General features: G+C 37.7%; 1 protein-coding gene across 15 annotated transcripts in view; it reads right to left on the reverse strand.

The window, feature by feature from the left end:
• The window catches only part of RBMS3 (RNA binding motif single stranded interacting protein 3), a 1,293,188-nt gene that overhangs the window by 506,967 nt on the left and 764,795 nt on the right, over positions 1-21,426 (reverse strand). For 11 of the 15 annotated variants that reach the window (XM_019660627.1, XM_019660622.1, XM_019660626.1 and 8 more), the window contains one exon: positions 6,353-6,525. In XM_019660627.1, the coding sequence (XP_019516172.1) occupies positions 6,353-6,525 (173 nt within the window). The remainder of the gene's footprint in view (positions 1-6,352; positions 6,526-21,426) is intronic. The other 4 variants (XM_019660623.1, XM_019660629.1, XM_019660625.1 and 1 more) reach the window with 1 other exon arrangement.

Here is a 21,426-nt window from a genome sequence, read left to right on the forward strand (position 1 = left end):
CCTGAATTAGAATATGTAACCAAGTGTCAGATCTACACTGATTCAATGAACTGGGACACCAATTTTGGGCTTTAAAGGCATGCTCTCATTTAAGTTACACAAAGGCAGGGTTCAAAGATCCTCAAATTCACTTTCTACTCACACCTGCCACCACACAGATTTATGATACCTCAAAAGCAGCTGTGTAATTTGAGTCTGACTTGCAGAAGAAGGCTCCTAATACATTTCCTCAAGTCTTATTCGAGGGAACTTTTAAACCTTCAATGGCACAGGAAGAAAGAACTCAAAAAATTTCCAGTCACATTTTTCTTATTTGCTCAGTTACTCGGGAGTGCATGATGACTTGTTTTCCTTTAGTTGTATCTGAACAGTTTGACAGATTACTGTGACAAGGTTACTTTTAAATTGATAAAAGGTTTGATTGTGTTGGTGCATTTGTCAAAACTGTCTGAAACCACATATAATGGACTCTGCACTCAGAACCCGGATGGCACTTGAATTGGCTCTTGCTATTCAGCGTTCAGCGCTCACCTTAACGAGACGTCCAACAAGGTTGGGTAAAAAGTCCGGGAGATTAGCTTGGGCAGACCCTGAGTACAAACGCTCCAATTTTGTTCTCCTGTTTCACTGTGGGCATTTCTCCTCTCTTGTTAAATGGTAAAGTGACATTTACAGCTTCATTTTAAAGGGAGCAATGTTAGGGTGTCAGAGCTTGAGCAAAGAGAACGTTTAAGGGGAAAGTGAAGGGCAGGGCGGCTGATTTCCTGGTCGTATGGAGATGGCTGGAAATCGGTGTGCACCTACCAAGAGTTTCCCTCCTTTGCTTCAAGTGGCCATAGCAGCAGCATGTTCACTTTATAAGAGAAGAACGATTCACTCTGTACCTGCACAATGGTGTTATGAGCTCTGGATTAGTTAATCATGTGGAAGGGGAAGCAATGTCTTGCTGGGACTTTCTGAGAGCACTGTATTAATTAAAACTTATAAGTCATGAGAACGGTTAGAAAAAAGGTACTGTATAGATGAAAAATATAAACACATTATGGTTTTTCTTTCCATTTTAAACCTGGCTCTTATGTTAACTATGTTGTTTTATGTTTTTAAGAGCAATTTCAATGGGTCTTAAGGCATGTTTACAATCATATAATGGAAGTTTCTAATTTCTTTGAGGGAGAAAATGTAGCTTAATATGTGAAAAATTATTACACCATGAAAAATTTTTTGGCCCAAAAATGTTGAAATGCTCTCTTTTTATTAAGCCAAATTTATCTTTCCTCACTTCCATTTCCCCTTCTTGAAATAAGCAGAAAGATCATATAATCCAAATATTATACCTACAGTCTCCAACTGATCACCCATATCATGAACATAACTGTATAATCAACTGGAGTTTTAGTTTACATTATACAGTTGACCCTTGAATGACATGACTTTGAACTGCACAGGTCCACTTGTTCAGGGAATTTTTTCAATAAATATGTTGTAAAATTTTTTTGGAGATTTTCTTATTACCATTGAAGCAATTGTACCAATTACACTAAGCTACCATAAAGGAATCATACTGCTGCTTCTTGGTTATCAATGCATAATTCGTTACACCTGTAAACAAAAATGCATTTCTTTTTCATATTATCTTTTCATTTTTCACATCTACTGTTAGTAATACATATCATATCTACAGTGTTTTGTATCATATGAGACAATATTGTTGCAAATGCTGACAGACAATGTATCTTGTAAACAGAGGACATAAACTTATGGTATTGATAAATACATACAGTTCTATAAATGTATTTTACTTATGATCAGTTAACTTTTTGGGGAGTCAGATATTTGACTGCATGGGGGAATCAGTGCCCCTAAGCCCATGTTGTTCAAGGGTCCACTATATTTGCCTTTAGTACTTTTAATATTGCAGCCACTCAATGTTTAATAGCATATTGATGACACATTCATGACTGGGTAAGAAAAAGAGACTAAAGACCAACTGATTTGGGTCCTATCTTGTATTACTTCACTGTTTCTTTTGGAGTCCATTTGGTTCATTGTCTCTCAATTCCTTGTTTTTTAATGGAAAAATAAATGCACATAAAAAAAAGACATTATGCACCACATATAATGTTCTACCACCATAATTATTAATTCTCATGCCTCTTCTCTGTCCATAAATTACTCTTCCCCCAGCTTGCTTTTCACCTATTCCTACTCTGATTATTCCTTGATCTCACAGGATCCTTTCTTTCCATTCTGCAGTTGGAGTTATCTTTCTGAAATAAATTCCAATTATATTACCTTCCTGTATGTGACAACTCAGTGGTTTCCTCTACGGCTCTTAGGTTAAAACAGAGCTCCTCACATGACCTAGAAAGGGGTCATCTTATCCTCCATGTTTCCAGCTCCTGCTGCCCCATATCCAACTCCATCTCTCTGTTATGAACCAGATTGGCCTTTTTGTCAGCCCTTCATCTTTGCCACTCTCCCTCCAGCCACTGGCTCTACACACATGAAGTTCCTACTGCCTGGACTATTCTTCCCTTCCTTCCTCACTTATTCCAACCTATTCCTCCTTCTGATCTTAGTTCACATGTCACAGATTCCTCACAGATACCTTTACTCATTCCCCTACCTAGGTATAATCCCAAGTTCCATGCTCCTTTATTTTCTTGCATTCATAATTGCAATTTTATATCAAATCATGATTATTTAATTGATGTCCTATTTCCCCTAGCAGAATATTAGCTCTGCTAAATCGAAGCCTTTGTCTAAATTTACTCACCGCTGCATCTTCAGCCCAGTATCTGGCATGCAGCACACATGCTCTGTAAATATTTCTTGATTGAGAACACAATAAAATACCTTGAGAACTCTCAAGATGAAGATATTACAAGGTGCTTCCTACAAGACACACAATTTAATGTATTTATCCAAAACGTAGGTATGACTAGAGATTTTTCATAGAGGAAAATCATTTTTCATGTCTATTATTTTTCAGTCTTGTCTTCACTTCTTTGATTTTACTCGCAATCCAAACATAGGAGCTTCGGTGATTAACGTGAATAGACTCCCTTAGCAGAATTTGCTCTCAGATTACACATTGAGAAGTGATGTAAATTTATGTTCTTTAATATCATTTTCTTGTTGTTCATAAGTATTAATATGGATATTGTATTCTAAAATCAGATAATTTGATATATCTATACTCCTTTTTGTACATTTCTGTTTTCTATCATTCTGTTACTATGGATATGAGCAAATACAGCATTTTCTATAAGGAAATAAGTCTAAAATACTTATAATTTAATAAGAATAAACATGGAAAATTGATCCTGATGACAAGTTCATTAAACCTATAAATATTATCTGTTTGGAAGGTGAAATTATTTTAAAGTATTAGATGAGTAATTGGAATGCAAAATAATTTGCATCTTTAGAAGACTGCTAATGTAAACTAGTAATGAACAATGTAAGAGTCCAACTACAAAAGAGGAAACAGGATTTTACAAATGACCTACATTGGTCTTGTACCAAAGGCATCTCCAGCCCTCAGGTTGTACTCATGCAACTGAATCAATTTAGGATGTGGCCCTGCCAACACTGCAAAAGGGGATCAGTGAATGATCTAAAAGGTGGCCCAGAGCAGAATTTTAGGGTGAAGGAAATTTGAAAGATTATTGAGTTCAAACACATTATTTTACACATGGGGGAAATCAAAGTGATGAAGGGACAAGTCATTTGTCTAAGGCCACTACCCAGGTGATGGCACAGCCAGGACGGACATCCAGACCTCTTAGTGCTCAGCTATTTCCACTGCATCCCATTGCAAGATCACATTAGTTCTGTAAGATTCTCTAGGAATATTAATCTAACCAATAAACCCTAGGCGCAGACCATTTCGGTAACTGGAGAACCCACAGACATTTTTACAATTACAATAATACAGGCCACATCTTATTAACTAGCAAAAATTAATATGAACAAGTAACCAGTACCCTCTGTGCACTTAGCATTCTTTAAATTTCTCTAATGCACATAAGAAATTGTAACAAAACTTCTTTTCTCAAAAATAACGTGTCTATGTCACTAAATCTCTTTCCTGAATTAAACATGCCAACATAGGCATTTAGGTAATGCTTTCCATTTATACATTTCTGGCAAGATTCTTCGCAGAAATAGACACTGATACAGAAATTCATAGTATAATGCTACATCAGTGGTATGTTCATAAGCCAGTTCTCCAATAATAATAGTAATAATAATTAATAATAATAATAATAATAGAATTTTTAAAAAGCCCTGATTTGAAGAACTTGCTTATTTCTGTGATATACATATTCCCACCACGGCTGATTTTAAGATACCGAGTCTGTAACAAATCACTCACCGAATTCCTGAATATTTACCACTTGGCTCTAGTCAGAGGCACCTCCAGCACACCACTGATACTACAGGGAAACCTAGACATAATCAAGTTCAACCCACTCTTTTATAAGAGGAAACTGAGGCTCAGAGAGTCAAAGACCTACCTCAAGTTTGCACAGTGGCTGAGAAGGTTGTAACACACCAGGGTCCCTCATATATTAAGTGAAATGACCCTCATATTTTAAGTGAAACTTTATGCATTAGAAACTTTCAGTGGTCTTCAAATTATTGTAGAGAGACATGCATCTCAAAAGCCAGCAGCACTAACACCAGGGAGCCTGTTAGAAATGCATACTCTTGAGCTCCACCCCAGACCTAGTGAATCATAATCTCTTAGGCCAAGAAATCTATGTTTCAACAAATACTCTGAGTAGTATAGTGGAATGGGAAAGAATCTTCCCTTAATACCCACGGATATATATATATATATATATATATATATTTTAATGAATGAGATTTATATACCTATCACAGTTAATAGCTACCTTTCTTTTTCACATCAGAGTCTATTACAGGAGATACTTCATCTGAAGCTTCTAATGTAAAGTCCGCAATCTTTCACGTTTTGAAGACCTTACTACTCAAAATGGTTTAGATTACTTTCTAACAGCAGCAACAGAAAAAGAGCAGAATGATTTACCTTCCAATTCTCAACCTCAACATTTTATAGACCAAAACCTAACGTATATTTGAAATGTCGTCTTAGCCCTTGTATAATTCATTCTTTAAAAAAAAAACAAAAAAAAAACTGCTTCTCAATAAATATTTTTCAAAACGCCCCCACTCTTACCCACATACCGCCTTGTCAACTGATTATATAGTCACGTATTTGTGTTTTGGTTTATCTGCCACTTCCTGTTGTTCTGCTATTTGTTCCCAATTTTAAAAACCGGAACAAAGGCAAATAAATACTGTCTGCTTTGTTTTCCCCTTCCAATATTCTAGAGGTTGGAAATTTTACAAAATAAATATCCTCCCAACTTCCTTGTAAAAGCATTGCAAAAGAGAGAAAGGAAAATTGAGTAATAGTTTCCCCAATTTAAAAATACCCAGCTAAGGCACGATCAAATGACAAATAGCTGGACTGATATTACTTTGAAAATCATCAGACAACAATCTAAAAAATATAGGTCTATGGTTCTAATTCATTAGGCATTATTAATTTTATTTGGAGGGTAAACGTAAATAGGTTAAATGCATTTTCACAAAAATAGGAGAGTTAGTAACATAAGTGTTGGTAGATAATAGGATAATGAAAACATTTTGGAAGGGCATTAATCATTACCACATTTCCTAGAAAATATGAAACTATTTGGTGAATACAGCTCTTGGCCTGGGTGGCAAATAGCTTCACTGGACTGGGAAGTAGATATTTTCAAGGAAACCAGAGAATTTGCCTTATAATTCTCCATTTACCTTGAGCCCATTGAGCTAATATTTACCAAGAACTGGCCAGAAAAATCTTTTCAACACAAGAGGTAACCATCCTTAAATCTAGCACTTCTGAGTTTTTGAGATTCCCCCCATTATGATGTCTCAAAAACAAACAAAACAAAACAAAAACACAAGGTTTTGTTGTTGTTGTTGTTGTTTTTCCCCAGGAGATTCATCATTGATTCCACCAGCTACAAAGTTCACAGGCCCAACTCAAAGCTTGCTCATCTTTCTGGTCAATGCATGCATATCAGCCAGCAGCCCCATGTTTATCTGCTCAGAACCTCCACTTCTATACCATAAGCAAATTTCATTCCCTAAAGGAAGCTGGACTTAGATCCCCAATTTCTGTCCCATTCATTCAACAGAGTCCACCTCGCTGAGACAGCAATGAATGGGCACATCGGGTGCAACACCAACCAACCGAGTGCTGTGTGGACTGAGCCCACATGGGTGAGCGTGTGGGCTAGAAACGGTGCAGAGAGAAGAGAGCACTTACGGTTGGCACAGCTTGATTAGGTCCTGGTCAGTGGTGCCTGGCGGAAGGCCTCGGATGTACAGGTTGGTTTTACTCAGCTGCTCCCCGCTGCTGTGGTTGCTGCTGTGGTTGCTGCTGCTGTTTGTGCTGGGGCTGGGAGGAGCCATGGGGTGGGGAGCTGGTGCATAGGACTGCTGAAAACAGAAAAGGCTGTTACTGGAAAAACAAAGCCAGCACCTATTCACAGGCCAGCAGAGCACCTCGAAAGCAATGCAAGCCTCTCGGGCTCTTCAACGCACACACGCACACACATACTTGTATCGCTACTCTGCGTACTTCTGAGAGCATCATCGGCTGCCCCCCACCGGCCCTGCCCTGGCATTTGGATCAGCATGTTAGCCATAAATGATACAACAAGAAGTCCCCTGGTGCTCCTGACATGTATGGCTTCTGAGTTTGTCCACTATGATTTTCCTTAGAGCTGTAAAGTAGCATGTTTTCTCCATCTCTGACCAAAGAACACAGTTCACGCCTGGCACCAAAGTTTTGCCCCAGCTCACTTTCAATAGCCAAGCATCTCCGCTCTGCCTCTACTCCTTGTTTCCTCCTTTTCTCCAAAGCAACTTCCTCATATTGTTTCCCCTCAGCGTTAGTCTCCAGCACAATTCCTGACACGTAGAAATCCCTCTGTAAATGGTGAGTCTATGAATAAACAAACAAATGAATGGATCTATCTTCTCTCTTTTCCCCATTTCCAAACCTGCTTCTTCATGGTGAATGCCCATTGTTAGCAACACTGGGACACCATTCTCTCCCTGTAGGCAAGACCCCCTTTAAATTATTCCAGCCCAAGGTCTCAGCCTAGGCTGTACTAACCACTGGGACTGGATAAGTCTTTATTGTGGGAGCTGTCCCATTCATTGTAGGGCAGGTGGCAGCCTTTACCCACCAGACCCTAGTACCCCCATCCCCCAGTTGTGACAACCAAAAGTGCTTGCACACACTGCCAAATTTCCCCTGTGGAGAAAGTCTCCCTCAGTAGAGAACCACTGCTATAACCTGTCACACTATTTTCCCACAAAATGGAAACAATAAAATGACCCCCAGCAACTTGGAATATACGATGTGAGGTTCTTTCTAATTATCCATGTCAACATCAGTAGCTATATTACTCATTATACTTTATTTCATTTTCATACAGGCATCTCTTCAAAAGTTCTAAAATGGCACTGACTGTATGGGTTTGAATCCCTGCTGCATCTCTGATTGCCTGTGTGACCTTCGCATGGTGCCTTAACCTCTCTGAGATTCAACATCTTTATTACTATGAGGAGGATAAAAAATAGTACTCTCCTATGTCATAGAGTGTTTACCAGAACTCAATGAGCTAAAGCAAACAAAATGGTTCCTGGAAATTAGTAAGCATGCAATAAGTGTTTAAAGGAATAACACAAATGCAATAATGATACTAATGATGATATGTATGGTTCATATATGTGTCGCCAGTGATGTGAGTCTATATAAATATACCAGATAGTCTCAACTATACCCCAGAATGTTTCCTAAAGACACAATGAACAGGATCGTCAGGATTCCAGTGGGGAAATGTTTGGCTGAGTTTTAACCTGAAGACTCAATAGTTGTTCTATCAGGGGTGGGAGGTGTGTGCTTACCAAACAGCAAGGATATGCTTAACAAATACTTAGGCTACATTGTACACAATAAAAGTTGAATAAACACAGCATTTAGCCCATAGAGACAAGAGACCCCGTTTTACCCATTTCCAGGCTTGTTTCTTACTATAATAGTCTGTTTTACACATCTTTCCAGAGTTTCAGATTTTCCCCAGTCCATATTTCCAACTGATTCTAAGGCAATGCCTCTTAGATGCAGTTTGTCAAAATGCAACTCGTTCTATCTGCTCTCTCATCTCACAATTTGTCACACCAGCCACCCATCACAATTACCCCACTTCTTCCTGTGCGGCTGCCATTTCTTCTAGCCCCCATTCTAGAAAACTTGCTGTTAGTTTCATCTGCCCTCTAATGCTAAATATCAAAACACAGTCAGCCAAAAAAATCTCCGAGGGGTTTCTAGAATCATCGTTTCCTCTGAATTTTCACTGTTTCCCTAGGCCAGAGTCTGGACCCCCTCATACGTCAAGGACTTCATGCTTCCCATCTGGCATCCTTCCTTCAGGCTTTCCTCTTATTAACTGAGGGCAGTGGAAGGTGGGAAGAAGGAGGCAGAATAGTCGAATGCAAATGCAAACTGGTCAAGGATGGATTACGCAGTTTGTTTAAGGAACGGGGAGGTGACAGAGCAGAAACGACAGGAGCAAAACCTAGAGCCTCCAACTCCCTTGTTTGAAATCAGCATTTTCTCAACCTTTTCTTTAGTATTACTTCATTTCTTACCAACATTTTTAATGTAGAATTTTAAAATGAATTACACAGATGAATACTTTCTGTTCTCAATATTTCAATAAAATGGCATCTATCAATTGCTTTTTGGGATTTAATATCCACATAGAGTTTCTTGGCTGGCATGAAAAAAAGCAATTTCTTCTTGATCTAAGAATTCTGTTTTGCTCCTGGGAAACCCCATAACACTGAAGGTCTACCTATTGACAAGCCCTGCACTTAGTAGGTGTTCACTACATCCTGGCTGAAGGAGCACCTGGTCTCTATGTCTCACAGTGGGACAGATGGGATTTATCTTTTACTTCCTATGTGCTTTATTCTCTTAAATTTCCCAGGGTTTTCTTTAAAGCTGTTCTTTACTTTTATTTTATTTTAAAAATTTTCACCTCCACTCCCTCTAAATTCTTTGAATTCCATTTGTACTCAGGCTTCTTTTAAAATGAGGCTTTGTTTAAAGCAGTTGTTCCTACTGCCTAGCTTTTTAAACCACCAGAGAGCCAGAAAAATGTCTCCAGTTTTATATATCACAGATCACCTGGAACAGTGCAGACTGAGCCCTTGACTGATCAAGTAAGAAAGTACTAACTACAGGATGATCAATATGTGTTCACTTAATTCTTTTGTTTCCCCCAAGGGACTTTGCAAGAATTTCCATAACTGAAACACCATTTAGTAAATTGCATGGTGCCTAAAACAATAAATGTGCCCTCCAAAGGGTCCAATGTATTCAATGGGAAAAACCTAAAACAAAACAAAACAAAGCTGGGATGAGTAAAGAAAACTTGTGGGCATGGAAACCAGGTATATCATTTATAAATAGAAGTGGAAGCAACAGACTGCTGTGGAGAAATGATGTATTGCAAAAGCCCTTTGAAAAAAATGCATAATCAAAGGTGGTTTACTATGTCATATTCTTGTTTGTGAGTTCTAGAAATTCTGCTGAAAGAGGTAGACCTTCTCAGTGTTATTGAACCAATTAATCCACAGATTTTAAGAGCCAGTGCCAACACTCCTGCTAATCCCTAATATTTCATTTATCTGTTTATGATACAGTGAATGATTCAGGTAGAAGTCTGCATTGTAAATCATTCTTTGGTTTTAAGAATTATAAATCCTTCCTCTACACCCGTTTTCAAAATGCACGTCCTTTAATCAACAAAATGTTGGCAGATGATTCCCGGCATGTCTGACAAATGCACAGCCTTAAATGAATTAATTTGTAAAAAGCAAAAGAGATGTTGTATGCTCTGGCTGCCAAAGACAAATGACCAAACTACAGCATTAAAAAAAAAAAAAAGACAAAGAAAAAAAAAAGAGCATCAATAATCTTTAGGGGTTAATAGGTCACAGCAGCCACTTTCCTGATTAAAAGTAGTTAAAAAGGGCCAATTCCTTTCTCAATTCTTTGTCTTTAGAAAAATTTGGAAATTTATTATTGATTAGCTTTTAAATCATTGTGGGACACTGAGAAAGAAATTTTAAAATGTTAGTAAAAAAAAATGTTTTCCTTCAGAGAAAATTGACTTTGCTATATTGCTCGAAATCACACTTTATAAACACTATTTAGAAGTGGTGAGGACTTATAGCCTGGGGCTACTGAGCACAGGAACACTGTGTTGTAACAGGGCAAGGGCTCCTATGATTTGCAGCATCTGTTGGTCAGAACCAGTAGAAACAGCAGGTTTTCAGAAGAGGGGCTTGGGATGGCACCCAGATTGAAGGAGAGAAGTAGAGGGCTTCTCTGGAAGCCGCATGTGCTTGGCAAGTATGCAGGGTTTTTTTAGATGTTTATTCGTGGTGGCATCACTGGGAAGGTCAGATAGGAATTACGGGATAGAGGCTAAAGCCCTCTTAACCACATGTTAGGGCTGCTGTCAGCGGATCAGTACCAGTATCCTCTTTAGGAAATTAAGTAAAATGGCTTGGCATCCATTTTGGACAATGTTATTCTTAAGCTCATGATTCTAATAATTAGAGGTAACATTTCTTGTGCGCTTGCTAAGCATTTTATATGTTATCTTCATAACAGCGTAACGAGGCAAAGTATATGATTCTCAGTTTACAAATGAGCACTGAGAGACAGAAAGGGCAAATGACCCTCTCAAGGTCACAAGACTGGAGCACCAGTTTGAACGGAGGGAGCCTAGCTCCAGAAGCCATGCAGTCCCCTACAACGCTACGGAACTTCCCCTCTTCATGATACTGGCGCCAGTGAATACAGCCAGCTTCCTTTGCGGTGAACCCTGGAGGATGGCGCTCTAGTATAAGCGGGGAGAAGAGAATGATAATGATAAACAGCGTACAGTCAAAGTGAAGGTTAACGAGCCCTGTCCCTCTTCCAGAATTTAAATAAAGTCCATCTTAAAATTTAATGTCAAAGGCGAAGGGACCATCAGAAGCAAGGGTGTTATGAGTTTTTCAAATAATGTCAAACTAGTGGTTTCATTTGTCGAGAGTCATGGTTTGTTATTTAATAACAGGAAAATGAACTGGCTTGTAGATCATCCTAAACAGCTGACTCACTTTGTGTGCTTTGTTAATAGGCCCCATTTTTCAAGGTTGAAAAGTGAATCAGCCAGGTCCTTCTACATTCTTGTAAAATGTGTGGTTTGTGTGTCTAGATTTGGAGGGAGGTTCCTTAGTTCTTAACCCTCTAAGTATTTTGGAGGTAAAATGGAGAGGGACGTGAGTTGCGTTTTTGTCTGTTTTCCCGTTTGTTTTAACAGAAAGCATTTGGTACAACTAATAAATGCTATTCACACATCAATAGGGTCAAGTAAATCGTTAAACATCATATTTTTTACAATATCAAACTACATCAGATGAACTCTTGTCTTAAGGCAGGGCTGTAATATTTACACACTAGCCAGCTCCATTTAAACCGGGGTTCTCAGCCTTGGCATTACTGACATTTTGGACAGGATAATTTTTCTGCTGTGGGAGATGTTCTGTGCATTGTAGGATATTTAACAGCATCCCGTCTTCTATCACTAGATGCTAGTTGTTCTACTGCCCCCCGAGTTGTGACAACTCAAATGTCTCCAGATATTGCCAAAAGACCCTGCGAAGGGGGAGGGGAGGGGAGGGTATTGCCCCTGGTTGAGACTCACAGCTTTAAACAGATCCAGCACCTCTCTTTGAAGGGCCGATACAGTACTTCTCATTGAATAATGATACTAACCCAAAGGCCTGAAAACAACTTCATTGAAAAACCCCACTACCTAACCAAAATTCAACTTCTTACCCCTAAGTCCATATGGCATCCCCTCCCCATGCCTCCGCCCTCTGTAACTAAAATGTCGATATGCCACATTTCATTTGCAGCAGAATAGGTCTGAAACATACTTCTGCCACTGATTGAAAACATAACTCTTTTACAAAGAGAATTTTAAATATTTTTTTTGCACGCAATTCCCCTTGGCTGGGAATCACAGAGCCTTGATGCCAAACTGCAGTCAGTTCTATTCCGTGCATCTGGTTGTTGGCAGGATCCCGAAGCAGTTGGTCTGGTGGTTTTGGAGTAGCCTTGGACGCCATCACACAGCAGTCTGTTTTGCTGATGGGCTCCCCAATTTGTTTTTATTCATCTTCAGTGCAATAGAATTTGTACTCTTTTATCCATTCAAGGGTAAAGCCCTGGATAAAGCCTCTCATGGGATTGACATGCCAACTCTTATCCTATCCAAAAATGAATACAAACCACATTCCTGTCTTAAATCATACACTATTTAGCCCGCACGTACACATGTAATCCATTGCTCACTGGAGAACGCGGCTGCAGGCTATTGGATCCCGCTCCCAGACAGTATAATTTCCACATAACCTTGCTTCTGCAGACATGAAAGAGTGGACATGGCAAGAACTGTGGCAATCACTGGGGTGTCTATAATAGCCTCAAATGAGAGTGAATATGAATATTGTCCATGCAAGCAATAACAAATGCAGCTAAATTAATATCTAAGGCAAGCCGTGCAATTTTAGCCAGTTTCATGAGCCACATACATTAGCGCTTTCCAATTTTATGCTAGGCAATTGCCTCTCCAGTCTGGAGAAGATGACTATAGAAAACAATTTTTTCAATTATGCCTGTTATAATAGAGTTTGGTAAAAACCTGCCCCACTTCTCTTCTCCTACCCACAGCTCAGATATGGAAATGAGCAATAAAGGACACAATTCCACACAAAAGGCAATCGTTTGCACACCCTCTGTCAACTAACTGGTCTAGGTAATAGCTGCTGTCAACAGTGGTGATATGGTGTCTGAGAGCTCCAGGTTGCCTTCTGAGAACCCTGCTTTGCCAGTAAGTAGGTACTTAAACCTGTAGTCCCGAGAAAAAAGAGAGATTATGGTGATCTCACCTCATAGGACTGTGGTGAGGCTTTCCTATATACATTACATATAAAATATTTAGTACAGTGCCTGGCACAGTCAATACTATATATTACTATATATATATATATATATATATATATATATATATATATATATATATATATATATATATATATATATATATATATATTGCACTATCATTTGCAACATCATCATGAGGCAGATCCTTAAAATAAACATTTGCTCTCTCCTATTTGGCATAATTTACCTGTGAGGGGGAGCTCCAAGAGCCAATTATTTATTTTTTTTTAAGCATGGGAGGCACTATTCTTGACATGAAACTATGTCGTTAGAACTGTGGCTTGCCATTTTCATCAAGAACCCCAAAGCAATAACTAAGCAGTGATGAAACAATCATTGTGGATGGAATGGCTAATTAGTTTCAAGGTATTTACAAATCACTACCAGGGTTTTATAAAAATTCTGCTAGGACGAGATTCACTTTTGCTTTACATATTAGTTTTTTGAAAACTTCAGCAGATTTCATAGTTACAAAATGCTCTGTACTATTTACAAATAGACTTCACCTAAAGTCATTGAATTCCATTCAGAGGTTTAGACATTAAATGACATTTTAAAAATGCATCCTACTTGAAAATACAAGTAAACTAGTTATTGTTCATTTTAAGCACCTATAAACCAATTTCATTAATAAATTTACAAGCTAGAGATGAGGGCCTGCTATAAATGATGCCAATGGCCTTTTATAAAATTGCTCAATTCTCTAAATGTCAATGACATCTGTTCTTAGCCCCAATCCCTCTTAATTTGCCCAACTCTTGATCTCTTTAAGGAAAAACAAACAAAATTAAAACACACTTCAAAATGTGAGGTGTTTATGGCATTAGTCTAAATAGCCAGGTCTATACTTTGAAAATAACCCAAACAGCTCATCATTCCAATGAGCTGATATTGATAATGATGGGTTCGTCCTGCAAAAATGAGTCATGATTGTTTCCCCAGGTGGAGATTACAATGTCTGGTACACTATAATAGTAATTGTTAGCATTCCCCCTGAATACCAGAAGTGACTATAATTCCTGATGGGACTTCTCTTTGACCTGGGAATACTTTAGATATCAACTCAAATGTCTGCCTTTATGATCAGCTGGACCAATGGGAAAAGAATGACAATCCAGAAAAAGTCACATAATCTATTCTTGGACATCCCAGGGATAGCCAATGGTCAGCACCTCAATTCAGAATGCCTCCAGAAATAAAGAGGAGATCTCATGAATATAAAACAATTACACTTGAGTCACGTTCTTGTACCTTGTAAGATACGTTTATTTAAATTTTTAGTTTACTTTTTCCCCCATAGTCTCAATTTTTCACTCTTTTCCTAATATTTTTACAATTTTCTATGCTTCACAGTCCAATAAACTCTTTGCTATCCTAAAATTACAATCAGTAATATTGCCAACGATTAAATCCTCTAGGTTTATCACGTGTGTTGGCGTAAACAGAATGGATACCAATAGATGTAGCTTCAAGGACACTGCGATGATATATGTTGACATAGTATTTTAGTGCAACTAAATGAACACATTCAAAGTGTTCTCCTTTGGTCATGAGAAAAGATATAATGAGCATTTTCCACTTAATTGACTAATTTTCCTATTAACCAATCATATTACTGGTTTAGTTACTTGCATCTAATGGGTGATCTAAATAAAGAATATTGTTTCAAAGCATATATAATGAAAATCACTATAAATAATGGCAGGCCAATCAAAACACCAAATGGCATGAGGCTTTTTTGATACACCAAATGATTTTGTCCAATTAAATCAGAACTTTTCAGGAACAATCAAAGTAACAAGTTGTGGTGTGTGCCTTTCTAAGAATCTTAGAGTATTAGTGGGCAAAACAACAAATCATAACTTATTTTTTCTAAAAGTGAATCAATGTTGTCTTCAGAGCAATGCAATAATAGCATAAATAACATTATCATCAAATCTAATTTCCTTATTCAAGCTTTCATCCTACCTCCATAATGCCTCTCTAGCCCCTATGTAATTCTGTTGCCTTCATTTTCCCAGTGCTCATTCACCTTTCATACAACACAATAATCGCATCTGCATCTATACCTTATTTTGTCTTCTTCCTTCCACCTGGAATACCAGGGCTGGGTTCCTATATCTTATTCTAGGGTGACTCCAAAATGTATCTTACGAAAACTCATGAGACACTTTTAAGACCAAAAGAGAGAAATATTAATAATTGAACATGGATACAAGGTATAAATTAAGATGATCAAAGCAAATTAGAATATATGGTCACCCTATAAGAGGGGTCGGCAAACTTTTGAGACAGAAGAGCCGCCAGGGGTCAGCAAACTGCGGCTCGTGAGCCACATGGGGCTCTTTGGGTATGTACATGTGGCTCTGAAATAAAATTGAAAATGAAAATACAGCTATCATAGTTTCATTTATAAAAAATTTTAAAGGATATTATTCACGTAATGGTGATTATGTAAAAATATATTTATGGCTCTTGAATAATTTTTAAATTGTTGTGAGGGACAGGATTGGCTCTTCTAGGGTTCGGCAAACTTTTGAGACTGAACGTACCCAAAGAGCCGCATGTGGCTCGCAAGCCACAGTTTGCCAACCCCTGCTCTATAATATTTACTTTCTGTTTATCTAAATCTCACACATTCCTCTAGGATCACCTAAAATTCTACCCCATTTCATGGCAATTTCGGTTTATTAATTTAGACCTATTTCATTTCTCTCCCTTTTTCAGTTTCTAGGTCATTAAAATCTACAAGAGGTTTCAAAATAATTAACAAGAATAGCAATGAGCAAGGCATAATTAGCAAGAATAGCTCGTGTTTATTGAGCATATATTATATGTCAGGCACAGTTCAAAGAGCTTTATTGTCATTGATTTATTTAATAATCTCAGAGCTTTTGGAGGTAGGTAAGACTGTTATCCCATATTAAAGATGAGAATACTGAGACTTAGGAAAGTGAACTGACTTTTCAAGGCTATTTCACTATTCTGCACCATATCTAGGGCCAGAAGCTAGGCATTCTTCACTGCAATGAACTCTAGACTTAACTCTAGATATGTGCAGTCAATACAGTAGCCACTAGTTACATGTAACTATTCAAATATAATTAATTCCAGCTAATTAAAATAAAAAATTCAGTTCCTCAATCATACTAACCACATTTCAAATGTTCAAAAACCTATGGCTTCTAACTGCTATATTGTACAGGCATATGTCGAACGCCCCCATCATCACAGAAAGCTCTAGTGCACAGCGCTGCTGATGTGGATCATTCTTACAATTACCAGGCATCGTCTACCCCCACAGCATGACACATCTATGGTACCTAAATGTGCTGAGCCAAATAATGGTCCTAGTTTTTATGCTGCTATTCATATTTTTTTTGAATGCAGTTAATCTCCTTTCAGTAGTGACTGTATTTAAGTTTTTTCTCCCTCATGAGTGGGGCTAGATTTTTGGGCATATATAATCTCTCTTTCAATTGATACTGCCCCTGACCCAAAATGGATATTATTAAAAGAGATTTCCAGGAAGTAAAGTATACTCTGTGGGAGAAACAAGATGCATTTTATTTGTTGGTAGCTGATAACCAAGATTTCATCTATATGGTAAAATTGCAAAATACCAAGAAAAGAGAACAATTAAGAGAAACTGCTGGTACAGAATAAATGTCCCTGTTTGGGGCAGACAATCTTCTTGCCTGGGTAGGAGGCACTGCATTTTTCAACATGACGTCATTACCTCCCTTCAATTCCAGAAATCCTCTACCCCCACGTAGTATGTGTCTACCAATCTTATTTCTTTCTAAACTGAACCAAGGCCAAAAAGGAGAATACTGTCGTACTGTGAACTACTAGGGCAATTCAGCACATTCATAAACAATAACCTATATTCCATGACATAAAATAGTTATGATGTTTTATTAGCCAATTCGTTCATATTTTATTGATGTAGCAAAATTAAATGTGAACAGAACCTACGCTTTGAAAGTCCTAAATATAAGAAATTTAGATTATAAAACACAATAATTTCCTCAAAAAGACAATGTTAGAGCACAGATCAAAAATGCAACAGCAATTAACACATGCAAAGTAATTGCTTCATTATAAAAACTGGAAGAAGCATTTGCACAGAAAATTTTCTGTGAATATATTTTCAACATTTATTGTGTTTTGGGCCATGAGAGGATAATTATGAGAATAAGTTAATGCTCAAGTTAAAAAGAAAAAAGGATCTGACAATAAAATGACTATTAGGCATTTTATATCATTATCAAATTTATTATAATCTTTAAATTAAAAACTTATGAAATATTTACACATTCAAACTTCTATTTCTCATAATAATGAACCTCTACGATGATTCCCTTTTTCAGTTTCTTTTAAGTCAATCCACCTGTGCCTCAGAGAATTTCCAAAGCTGTATAGATGCATCCACTTTTGATGCATCTTCTTTGTTGTGTGATTCCTAGAGACTCTTTTTGCCTGTTCTCCATAATCAAGAGAATGAATTATCCTCAATAATAAGACAATCCTGCTTTTCCTTCTCCAAATTACTCTTGCTTTTTTAAAATAAGTGATTGAAGCTTAGAGATGGTAAATAAAGAGTATTTGCCCTTGACTGGCAGACTCTTCAATGGTGCGAGAAAGAAAAGGAAGTTATTGTTATTGCATGGTGACTGAGAGCATGGATACTGAAGCCACAGCACCTAGGTTTAAATCCAGCTTGACCACTTATTTACTGTACAACCATAGGCAAATTATCTAACCCCTTTTGCCTCAGTCGCCACATTAGTAAAAGTAGCAATAATAACTATCTTAGAAGGTTGTTAAACATTGCAAATGACTGATTATGTATCAAGTGCTGAGACTAAAACCTGGAACACAGTAAGTACTCTACAGGTTCTAGTTATTATCATTACATAAACCCTAAAACATCTTTACAATACTCATTGTTATCATGACGATAATGTTCTTTTGACTAAGAGTTGTATTGGTATATTGGTTGGTCCACTGAATGATCTAGTAAACTCTGGTTTGCCTGGTTTAAAACCTTACGATACAAAGCAAAAAGCCCATTGGTATTTGTCAAGCTGAAATTCTTTGTATTATAAATAAAGAAATGTCATTCTTCAATGAGACATTAGACTCAATTAGTACTATTTTAGCTACTAACACTAATTGTCTCCAGATAAACTGATGACAAGACCCTCAGAAGAATTTTTTAAAGATAAAAACAAACTTTCACAAGGGGAGTATCCTTAGAATATACAAACTCTGAGAAAATATTTATAAATTGTGAAAGGGCTCATTAAAAAAAGATACATCTTATTGCCAAATATATCTTATTTCACTGATAAGTGGGAAAAACTTATCAGTTAAGTAACATACTACTAAATATCCGTGCCCTTAACTAAAATGACTTTTATATACAGAAAATAAACTATACCAATTTCATAGCTCCTAACACTAAAAATAATTAGGTTTTTAAAAATTGTTGCCCTACAAGAAGATTTTTGTGGGTAAACAATTGCTTACACTGTTTATTTCAGTTTAATCACCGCCCTAATTTCTAACAAGTTTTATGATACATGCCCTAGGGTAACTAGCAAATAGTTCACTGCATAAAAATGGGATAATCATACATTTATACACTCCAAAGTACTTACTACATCTCCAGTATTCCAGAGAATGATTTTGTTTTATTCTATTTTACTTCAGTTTGGAGAATCTCATGTGTACCTTCACAAACAGAGATAAAAGCCTTTTCCAAAAGTTTTTTCCAAGAGTCACCATCCCTTTGTAGAAGCTCAGTGCTTGCTTCCATCAAGAAAGCAAAAAGTACAGCCTTAACTACTAGAGCGAGGATAAAGGCTGCCTCTTTGACATCATAATATCAGTAGTTTTATAAGAATTACTTAACTCAGGAAATGGGGAGATGGGTCCAATTAAAAGCATAAATGGGGCTGGCCGAGTGGCGCGATGGTTAAGAACTGGCTTGGGATGCCAGAGGGCCCTGGTTCGGATCCCACATATGAGGGCCAGTGACACTGCCCTCTGCAGTTAAGATGCTGAACAACAGCTCAACCTGAAGTTGGGCTGCCGTGAGTCGCCGGCGTAGGCTGCAGCCCCTGTGGCAGTGGGTTGCCATGGGCCACTGTATATAGCCAGCAGCCAGTGTGAGCAGTGAGTGGCCGTCCAGAAGCCAGCGACTTATCTGCCTCGCCCAGGAAGAGCGCAATGATGGTGCCAACTTGGGCCAGTGAAGCAACGTCCTCCACAGCTAGACTGAAGACCAAAAAGACAGCAACTTGTCTATTCCCCTTCCCCCAATTCCCAGCGCTGTGCCCATCCCTCCAATTCCCCAATAAAAATCTTTAAAAAGAAAAAGCATAAATGTGTTAAGTGTTTTAATAAGCTAGTTTTACATATTAACTTACATGTATAATATAAAACACTCACACATGTATCACATCACCCCTTCTGCTTATAATAAATATCATACAGAACCCAAAACTTTGGCTGATAACAGAGAAGCAACTTGTTCAACTTTACAAAACATGCACAGTGTAGCAAAGCAGCCTGGAATTACAGCTCCTTATAGTTTTGCAAATAGAGTAAAATACTTCTTTTCTATAGATAGATTTCTTGAAGTTGCTGACTTTAAAAATCTCTTCCCAGAATTTTAACTTTAAAGAGGGATCTGATTAAAGTAATATTATACCAAAGAAAGATCAAAGACTTCTAATTTACAGATAACCAATAAAAATTTAATTCACTCTACAACATTGATAAAACAGAACACATATATAGCCATTCCTTGTGTAAAGGTGTTTCAGTCAACAATGGACTGTATATACCATAGTGAGTCCATAAAATTATAATGCATCTGAAAAATTCCTATTGCATAGTGACATTTTAGCCATCCTAATGCAGTAGTGCAAGAATCAGGGAGGCTGTGGTTGAGATGGCAAACAACTTGAACCTGGGTCTGGATGGGGGTGACACTGAGAGCCTCCTATAGTTGTTTTCTGAGCAACTGACTAAAGAGGAGTTGTTGGAACTGACACAGAAAAGCAGAGCTGAAGGAGAGTCAAGAGAAAAAGAAACTGCAGGAGAACCCACAAGAAAATTCATAATGCAGCGTTTAGCAAAAGCTTTTGCAGACCTTCACAAGCTCACAGACAATGATTTAGTGGTTATCAGAGGGTAAGGGGGCAAGGGGTGGTAGAAGAGGCTAAAGGCGATCAAATATATGGTGATGGAAGGAGAACTGACTCTGGGTGGTGAACACACAATGTGATATATAGATGATGTATTACAGAATTGTACATCTGCAGTCTATGTAACTTTACTAACAATTGTCACCCCAAAAACTTTAATTAAAAAAAGAGTTTGAAAACATGGACCCAACTCCGAAAGGTTTTCATTAATAGAGAAGAATGTTCATGGTGCATTATCTGTCTACAAACAAATCTACAATATAAAACAAGAAACCGAGTAAACCACCACGACATATTTCTGAAAACAGTGACCCCTTTTCAAGAAGAGTCCCAGGCAGGTCCTTCAGGAGGTGTTCCAGAAGAAGGCATTGCCATCATAGGAGGGGACAGCTCCATGTGTGTTACTGATCCTGAGGGACTTCCCGCGGGACAGGACGTGGGGGTGGAGACAGTGAGATTGATGACCCTGGCCTGTGTGGGTTGAGGCGAATGTGTGTGTTTGTGTCTTAGTTTTTAACAAAAAGTTTAAAAAGTAAAAAAAAAAAAATTAAAAATAGAAAAAAGCTCATAGAATAAGGATATAAAGAAAATGTTTTTGTATAGCTGCATAATGTGTTTGTGTTTCAAGCTGTGTTATTACAAAAGAGTTGAAAAGTTAAAACAATAAACAGCTTACAAAGTAAAAAAGTTACAGTAAGCTAAGGTTAACTTATTACTGAAAATAGAAAAAACAATTCTAATAAATTTAATGTATCCTAAGTGGACAGCATTAATCCTAAGTGGACAGTAGTGATAGTAATGTCCTAGGCCTTCACATTTACTCCCCTCACACTCACGGACTCACCCAGAGCAACTTCCAGTTCTGCAGGCTCTATTCATGGTCAGTGCCCTGTACAGGTGGACCATATTTTATCTTTCATATCATGTTTCTACTGTACCATTTCTGTGTTTAGATACACAAATATTTACCATTGTGTTACAGTTGCCTACAGTATTCAGTGCAGTAACATAGTAACATACTGTAGCCGAGGAGCAGTA

The sequence above is a fragment of the Hipposideros armiger genome, unplaced genomic scaffold (genome assembly GCF_001890085.2).
Source record: "Hipposideros armiger isolate ML-2016 unplaced genomic scaffold, ASM189008v1 scaffold_322, whole genome shotgun sequence".
NCBI classification, from domain to species: domain Eukaryota; kingdom Metazoa; phylum Chordata; class Mammalia; order Chiroptera; family Hipposideridae; genus Hipposideros; species Hipposideros armiger.